Genomic DNA, 8,717 nt, shown 5'->3' on the forward strand with positions numbered 1-8,717 from the left:
CCAATGAAATAGCCCAATTGAATATGTATGTGCAGAAGCTGGGGCAGGGAAATAAATGTTCCACAAATAGAAACTAAATACAAAGTCATGATGAAGTGAATTGGTCCCAACTCCCAACAGGCCCACCATTGTAAGTAATGTGCCACCAACTTCACTCTGCACCATCGACGCGCCATATTATGGGCCACCAATTTTGTCTAAACGTAGCCATCAGCCTAGTCCAAGATGCGTTTGATATTAGTGGGGTAACGTTGAAAATTGGTTAAAAAATAGTTTGGTAAAATTTAAAAACTGTTTTTCAGAACACTATTACTTTCAATTTTTGCGGGAAAAAAATGCTGGTTTTATCATCAAAACTTATCAAAAATATTATTTTTTTTATTTTTTTTTGTCAAAATATATACATATAAAAAAAATTTCAAACAGTCATTTAATTATTATAACATTTTTTTTAATAACACAACAATTTTAACATCAATACCAAATAGAGCCTAATTTTATTGGTAAAAAAAGAATAGTGTAATTTTATTTATAAATATTGGGATTGATTTAGAATTTTAAACTTAACTGACTTTTAAATTTAAAAGAACAAACTATACTTCACTTTTCCTAACACTAACTAAACAAGTCGACTCGATTCATGAAATTAAATTAGCCAATTTAATTCGCTTGAAAAATTAAACAAGTCTAGTTTCAATAAAATTTTAGACCGATTAAATATAAAATTAAACGAGACGGATCAACCGACTCATAACTAAATAAGTTAATAAGCTCGACTCGTGATTAAATAAGTTGGTTAAGCTCAATTAATTAATTAAACGAATCAAGACGATTCGAATTACGACAGATCTGAAATTCAGCTCGCTTTACCCCGATTACAATCGTTTTTATCACCTCAAAGATGTCATTATCACCTCGGCTAATTGTACCCATAAAACAAATAGCCAAAATAGTGAGTTGACAAAATTGCCCATACAAATCAGCAAAATTCCAAACAAACTTAAACACACACACAGCGTTTACTGTGAGGCTTCCTTCATTTCTAACACTTCACCATGCCCCCCCCCCCCCACAAAAAGCTTTAATACCCCCGTCACCTTCTACACTTTCCTCCTCGTAACTCACGCCAACACATCCATCCCCAGATATACATTCAAATCCAACATTCAATCACAGCCGTCCATCTCAACCTCTACATTGTTTTCATCGCACCATATTAACAAAAAACCAAAGGGCATTTTTGTAGTTTCACTGCACCTCATTCAGATAATGCCATCGAAATGTCACACGGTCTTCTCGCTGCCATCTCCTTCGTAGACAGCTACTTTAAATAACCCCTCAGGAGACTGCCCGTCATTTCCTTCTATTCTAATTCCGCCACCAAGTCGGTGCCGTTAAACACATATTCTCCGGCACCTTCTCTCACCATGATGTCCTTAACTGGAAGTACTTTTCTGGTATGCATATTTTCCCTTTCCATCATCTTTATCCCCGCTGTTTCTTTTGTGTCGTGTATTTTTGTTTGGTGCTTGTATTTTCGTTTCGTGTACGAAAATTTATATTCATAAACTACATTTCTGTAAAATTAACTTCAGAAACTGAATTTATAATTCATATTTACGTGTCAGTGTACAATATTACCTGATATATTTGTCTGCAATTTATAAGTTAACCTAAGCTGATACAGTTCAAATTCCAGTATATAAAATAATTTTTTCTTACATGTTTAATTTTTATGCTCACGTAATTTGAACACATTTTGTGTAAATCTGAGTATTAGAATTGATTTCAATACTTGTGTGCGCTGTTATGTTTAATTATGCACAGTATAATCCGGTGATCGGAGTTTCGAGGAGCTATACGCAAAGGCGAGTTCGAGTTTCGGGACCTTTGGTGGTGGCATCAGCGAATTCTAGTAGCTCAAATGGAAAACCTGGAGACCGAAACGCCACGGTGTTGATGGAGAGTACTTTAAAGGAAATGAGAGATGCTGCACCGATGAGCGATGCGGACTCTAAGACTACTGTCGGTGGGGGTGTTGAAGATGTGTATGGTGAGGATAGTGCCACTGAAGAACACTCTATGACTCCTTGGACTGTTTCTGTTGCTAGGTAACAAATTAGTCGTATTCGGCTTACTTTCAGTTTGACTTGATTTTAAATAGATTAAATCGTTCGGATGTTACACTTATCAGTTTCATTTCATATATTTGCTGCTGAATAATATGCTGTGACAATTGTGATATATCTGCTGTTGTACATGTAATTGCATAATTAGCCATGTTGCTTTGAATTTTTGTAAAATTGGTGATTCCGTGAAATTTGACAAAATAGTTATACATAATTTTTTGAAGGTATTGCAAATTACAAATTGTTTTTGCTTATATATATTATATTGGATTTCTGTTATTATACACGTCTTCCTCTTCTAATCTAATATACATCTCAAATCACAGTGTATGAATTTTAGTCGAAAAATTCTAGCATGGAACAACTGCCATGTCCTATAGTCCAATACGGTTGTGGCAATTAAAACCAAAGAGGCTGATTTACATAGCTCATTATTAGAGCTCGGTGATTGTATGGTGATCTTGTTCCGGTAGTAACATTTGATGCATAATTAACTTCACTAAATTAAAGTGCTGTAGGCTTTCCATTGCTTTAATTGCTAATTTAAGAGTTAGCATTTTTTTATTGCAAATGTACAACTAAATGTTACTTGTGTTTTTCCGCATTTATAAAATTTTGTGATCAATTTGTTATTTTTCCCTTGGTCTGAGAGCATTTAAAATCATTATGTTTGGCTGATAAAATTAATCTTTGACATCTGTAGCGGGTACTCGTTGTTGCGAGATCCTCATCACAACAAAGGGCTTGCCTTTAGTGAGAAAGAAAGGGATTCCCATTATCTTCGAGGACTTCTTCCCCCAGTTGTTGTCAGTCAGGACCTCCAGGTAATTACTGATGAACTGTGAGGCACGGGGAAGCTTTCAGTACTTTCCTAGTTACTCATTTCTATTATTAAAGTTGCATTGAACATTTTTATTCTTCCCTAAAATCAGGTCAAGAAATTGATGAACTGTATACGTAATTATCAAGTGCCTTTGCAGAAGTACATGGCCATGATGGATTATCAGGTATATTGTCTATCAGACCCTATAGTCTTTGTCAATTGTCTTTCAAAAAAGAAAAGCCCGCGAAAATTTGTAAACTCTCAATTGGCTAGAGCAGTCCTTGCCAACTGCATGTTGAGTGTGTGAGCAGTTATTGAACCATTTTTAGATATGTTATATATTGCACTAAGAATGCCTTTAGTCCTTATGTTGCACCAAGAAACATGCAACAGATGTTTATGGATTTTACATTCTTGTCAAAATAAAAGCCTGTTTCTGGTGCTGTTTTTATTTTTTGCATTGTCTTATTGCATTGTAAATCCAATGTATCTCTCTATGATTATAATAAATATAGGAACACAACGAAAGGCTGTACTATAAACTTCTTATTGAAAATGTTGAGGAGCTACTGCCAATCGTCTACACTCCAACTGTTGGCGAGGCATGTCAGAAATACGGGAGCATCTTAGGGCGCCCTCAGGGTCTCTTTATCAGTTTAAAAGAGAAGTTTGTGAACTTGGATATGTTCCATAGCCTGTGATTGCAATATTTCTTTATCTTCTTAAGAATGAATAGTGCAAATAATTTTGCAGGGGAAAAGTTCTTGAAGTGCTAAAAAATTGGCCTGAGAAGAAAATTCAAGTGATTGTCGTCACTGACGGGGAACGAATCTTAGGACTGGGGGATCTTGGTTGCCAGGTACTCCAGTACAACTGGCTAAATATCTCAATATATTATGCTGCTTCTACTTTACCTAAAGTTGTTGATAAATTTTATTATTTGACATAATCTTGTGTGCATGACATGATTCTATTATGATCAGGGTATGGGGATACCTGTAGGAAAACTATCTTTGTATACAGCCCTCGGTGGAATTCGTCCTTCTGCAGTAAGTACTTTTGAGGCCAATGTTCCCATTCGTCCAGTTTATCATGAAAACTTCTATATACTCCTGTCCCACTCAAACTGATTTATTCTGACTTTTCAATGTCAAATGGACCAATCTTTGACTTAAAATTAAATATTATTTAACTACATATAATTTTTTCAAAAACTTTCATAATAAAAAATGTTTGATCTTTTATTAGATGCAATTTTTAAAACTTGTAAGACTATGAACCAATAATTTGTATTCGTAGTCAAACTTGAAATCTTTTGATTTGAAATTCTCAGTCAAAATAAGCCAGTTTGAGTGGGACGGAGGGAGTACATATTACTATTAACAAATTTTGTGTATTCCACTCAAAAACTTGTACGTGATAATTAATTGAGAAAAAACTTTGTGGTGGCTAATAAAACTTAGGAAGTTTTCGTGCCTAATGAACCTTTCTATTCTGTGAACATGCATTAGGTGGTTATAGTTTGTCAGCTATGAAGCTATATTCCTTTCTTTTCTTCATTCTATACCTTAATACAGAGATTATAAAAAAAACACTAACAAGTTACAACATATGTTTATCGTCTACAGTGTCTGCCTGTGACCATTGATGTGGGGACTAATAATGAGGATTTACTAAACGATGAGTTCTACATTGGGCTGCGGAGAAGAAGGGCAACTGGGCAGGTTTGAATTATATAAACATGCTTGGTTTTTCACCAATTTCTGTGCGGTATTGAACTGTATTCCTGTCTTCTTTAACAGGAATATGCCGAACTTCTTCATGAATTTATGTGTGCAGTTAAGCAGAACTATGGGGAAAAAGTCCTTATCCAGGTTCTTAACTTTTTACTAAGTGTCTTGTTCATTCTATATCTAGACGCAATTGATTTACATTTTAATTTGTGTTGTTCAGTTTGAAGACTTCGCGAACCACAATGCCTTTGATCTCCTTGCAAAGTATGGAGCTACACATCTTGTATTTAATGATGATATACAGGTATACCACAGAGTTCTCCCCCCCCCCCTCCCTCCCCTTCTCCTTCTCTCCCGGAATGTGCGTGTGTGATGATTAATTTTCTTATGTAATTTGTTTCAGGGAACTGCGTCTGTGGTACTGGCAGGGGTTATGGCAGCACTGAAGCTAGTTGGTGGAACCTTAGCTGACCAAAAGTTTCTATTCCTTGGAGCAGGAGAGGTGTGGCTTTACAACTTTTGTGAAAAATTCTAACTATTAATTATTTGTCAAAATTCGACTCCCATATTTTTATTTTATTTTAAAGAATTTACTCGTGAAAAGGAGCTTCTGTGATGTTTCCTGAGCACTTCCCACCTAGTTCTTGCTCTTATTCACAACCATTTGCATCTTCAAGTTGATGCACATTAATTTAATCGTTGTGTTGTCCACCCGACATTTATGTTACTGTCTCACATTTTGGATTTCTCTGTATTTATATTTTGTTCATATTCATTTTTATCCCTTGGTTGCTTCAGGCTGGCACTGGTATTGCAGAGCTCATAGAACTTGAGATATCAAAACAGGTACAAATTTTGTACAACATCTCTGTGCAAAACTTTAAGCTAGAAGATTTAGCCTTGTGTTTAATTGATAAAAAATACAGACTGAAGCCCCGGTGGAGGAGACTCGGAAAAGTATATTTCTTGTGGACACAAAGGTACTGAAGAGTACTTTTGTAGTTTCTGAATCCTGAGAGAACAACAGTTAAATATTTCCTTTTATTTTGTAGGGTTTGATTGTTAAATCCCGCTTGGAATCACTTCAGAACTTCAAGAAACCATGGGCCCATGAGTATGAACCTATTAGAGATTTTGTGGATGTTGTCAAGGTTTGAAAATATGGATACTCGTTTTCTGTGTCTGAGAGAAATATTGGTTGAGAATTATAATCTTTGTATTTAATCATTAGGCAATCAAGCCAACAGTGTTGATTGGATCATCAGGAGTGGGAAGAACATTCACTAAAGACGTGGTGGAGACTATGGCATCCTTAAATGAGGTATTTATGCATGCTTACTATTTTTAAATTCCGTCATGCAATTGCTGCATATGACTGTATGAAGCTAATAGTGCTGCAAATGATTGGCATATGCAGAAACCTGTTATCTTTGCTCTTTCCAACCCAACTTCACGATCAGAATGTACAGCTAAAGAAGCATACACATGGAGCAAGGTAATGTTAGTTTCTCTCTAGTTATACGGCTGCTCAACATAATTCATTGACGTTCATTGGTGAGATTCTTGTTTCCGTAGGGCCGCGCAATTTATGCCAGTGGAAGTCCATTTGACCCTGTTGAATATAATGGGAAAATATATGCACCTGGACAGGTCCTAATCTTTCTAACTTAACCTAATTCAATATTGTCATATTGAAGTAACTTTTTTCATTTCTTGTTTAGGCAAACAACGCATATATATTTCCTGGATTTGGTTTGGGTTTGATTATATCTGGTGCAATCCGTGTTCACGATGACATGCTTCTGGCAGCCTGTAAGTCCGTACCACTGTGTATGAGTGTATCTTATATGACTCCATCTTTATGTATGTCTTTAGAAGAATAAACGCCAGGAAGGGAGGAACAATTTTAAAGATGCCATCCTCTTTTGTGTTAAGTTTCAAATTGATCTTCAACTGAAAACATCCTACTTAATTAGCATGTTGCAATAGTTTGTCTGAAATAGATATAAATCTGACCTACTCATTGTTAAGTAATGAACTCATCTAAAACCTTTGTTAGAGTAAGGGATTAAATGGATCATTTATTATTCGACACTCCCCCTCAATTGTATTATTGGACAGTATTTTATTCAACACTGTCAAGTAACCAGCTCAATCGTGGGCTTGAAACAGCCGACAGAACCAAACAGAAAATAGAATTAAACAAATGGGGTGGGTGGATTCGAACCCGAGGTCCCCATGTTAAGTAACCAGCAGTTCAAAAATCTCAAGGTGTCAAAGGAAGGTGTTAAGTGGATCATAGTCAACACTCATTTATGCTGTAGACCATTCAGTTCTACTACTATCTTGATGCCCAGTCGTCTTTAGCGCTGTTGATATCTATATCGGCCTGGTTTCTGTGGTATTGAGTTTTGGCATAAACTCAATGATTAAAAGCTGTTGCCCTAAATCCCTGGATAGTACCATTGTCGAGTAGAGAATGGAGATGCAGCTTGTCATTATTTGTTTCGTTTTCTACCTTTTTGTGCCAAGTCATCCAGATTTTCTCCCATAAATGCCAATTGGAGGATAGAAAATAAGAAAAGCCAGAGAGAGTCCTAATTTTTATGTAATCAACCAATTTTAGCTTAATTTCTCTAATTCAGTTCTGGCACAATATAATTTGTGCTAAATTTTTTAATAGTGTCATTACCCTTATTCTTAAGTGTCCTTGCAGGCCTCCCATTCTTAGTTGTTTCCTTCCCTAGTTTTTCTTATAATTTGTACTCTCCAATTTTATTGCTTCACAACTGATTTCATCTCTAACGCGATTTTTTTTTTGAATAGCGGAAGCTTTAGCAGCAGAGGTTACGCAAGAAAACTTTGACAAGGGACTCATATTTCCTCCATTCACCAATATTAGAAAGATTTCTGCGCACATAGCTGCTAGGGTGGCAGCCAAAGCATATGAACTTGGTACGATCCATTTGTATAATACTGTAACTCATTTATTTGGTTCCCTAATAAGAAAGAACCCTTAGATTTTTAGAAAACATGTGCACTTCTGACTTGTCAATGATATGTAGGTTTGGCAACTCGTCTCCCACAACCACAAGATCTCGTAGCATATGCTGAGAGCTGTATGTACAGCCCCAATTATCGAAATTATAGGTGATAGCAGAAGAATCTTAGGATCAATAGACCTATGTTATTTTCATATTATTGTCTTCCGCTTGCATCTTTCATTCAAGTTGTTATACAAGTTATACTCAGATCAGGAACAATTTGGGGGGGATTACCTAACCTTTGGGCAACAGGTTAAGACTTAGCTTCGAGGAAATATTGAGGGTTAGTCAACTCTTCTAAAAAGAAATGGTGAAGGGAATATTGTGTGGGAATATTTTTTTGTGGATTTTAAGTTAATGTATAGTCTGGATCCGTAATAATTATTAAAGTTGATGAAAATTGTTTTTTTGTTGGTGTCTTGTGGATTGAAGTATAATTTTGGTTGACGAATATATAGTAAACAATCTTGTGACCAATGTGTCAAAATTCAAGATTATCCAAAATATGGTATTGGGTCTGCATGAGGGGATCATTGAGGTGATATTTCCAAATGTGTATGTTCAATGATGCACGTGCTCTCGAATACGTGGGAGGTGTATTATCATTGTGCAGGGTAGTTTTCAATGTTCATCATTTATACGTTTTTTTTTTGTGTGTATTTTATTTGATAATTGGCACCCTCTCCTAAGTGATATATGGATGCTGGAATTTCAATTTTAAGGGGTTTCAGCGGGACAAAAAACTTTGCAACTTGATATGCCTTCATTAGATAATAACAAGTTACAGTCGAAACTTCTTGTCCCTCTCCCTCTAAAACCCGGAAGAAGTTGTTGAACTCGCACCAATTCCGGAAGAATGTAGGGAACACCCAAAAATTATATACTTAATTTACCCGTTTGATGCTGTAGTGGGTGGTGTTCCTTGTTAGCTTATAGTCGCAGTTGCTGGTTAGGGTCGAGGTTGGGAGCTTTTCCCCCAGCGGTTTGT

General features: G+C 35.9%; 1 protein-coding gene across 1 annotated transcript; it reads left to right on the forward strand.

The window, feature by feature from the left end:
* The first annotated feature begins 1,140 nt into the window (after positions 1 to 1,140).
* On the forward strand, positions 1,141 to 8,138 carry LOC141682731 (NADP-dependent malic enzyme-like). The gene is made up of 20 exons (XM_074487430.1): positions 1,141 to 1,457; positions 1,828 to 2,111; positions 2,833 to 2,953; positions 3,062 to 3,136; positions 3,468 to 3,619; positions 3,706 to 3,811; positions 3,936 to 4,001; positions 4,581 to 4,676; positions 4,755 to 4,826; positions 4,906 to 4,989; positions 5,089 to 5,187; positions 5,484 to 5,531; positions 5,612 to 5,665; positions 5,738 to 5,836; positions 5,917 to 6,006; positions 6,103 to 6,180; positions 6,261 to 6,335; positions 6,407 to 6,497; positions 7,512 to 7,640; positions 7,751 to 8,138. Exons 1-20 carry the CDS (start codon positions 1,428 to 1,430, stop codon positions 7,837 to 7,839), a joined length of 1,938 nt encoding a protein of 645 aa, XP_074343531.1. The 5' UTR covers positions 1,141 to 1,427; the 3' UTR covers positions 7,840 to 8,138.
* Positions 8,139 to 8,717: the final 579 nt, after the last annotated feature.

The sequence above is a fragment of the Apium graveolens genome, chromosome 9 (assembly GCF_009905375.1).
Source record: "Apium graveolens cultivar Ventura chromosome 9, ASM990537v1, whole genome shotgun sequence".
In the NCBI taxonomy this organism is placed as follows: Eukaryota; Viridiplantae; Streptophyta; class Magnoliopsida; order Apiales; family Apiaceae; genus Apium; species Apium graveolens.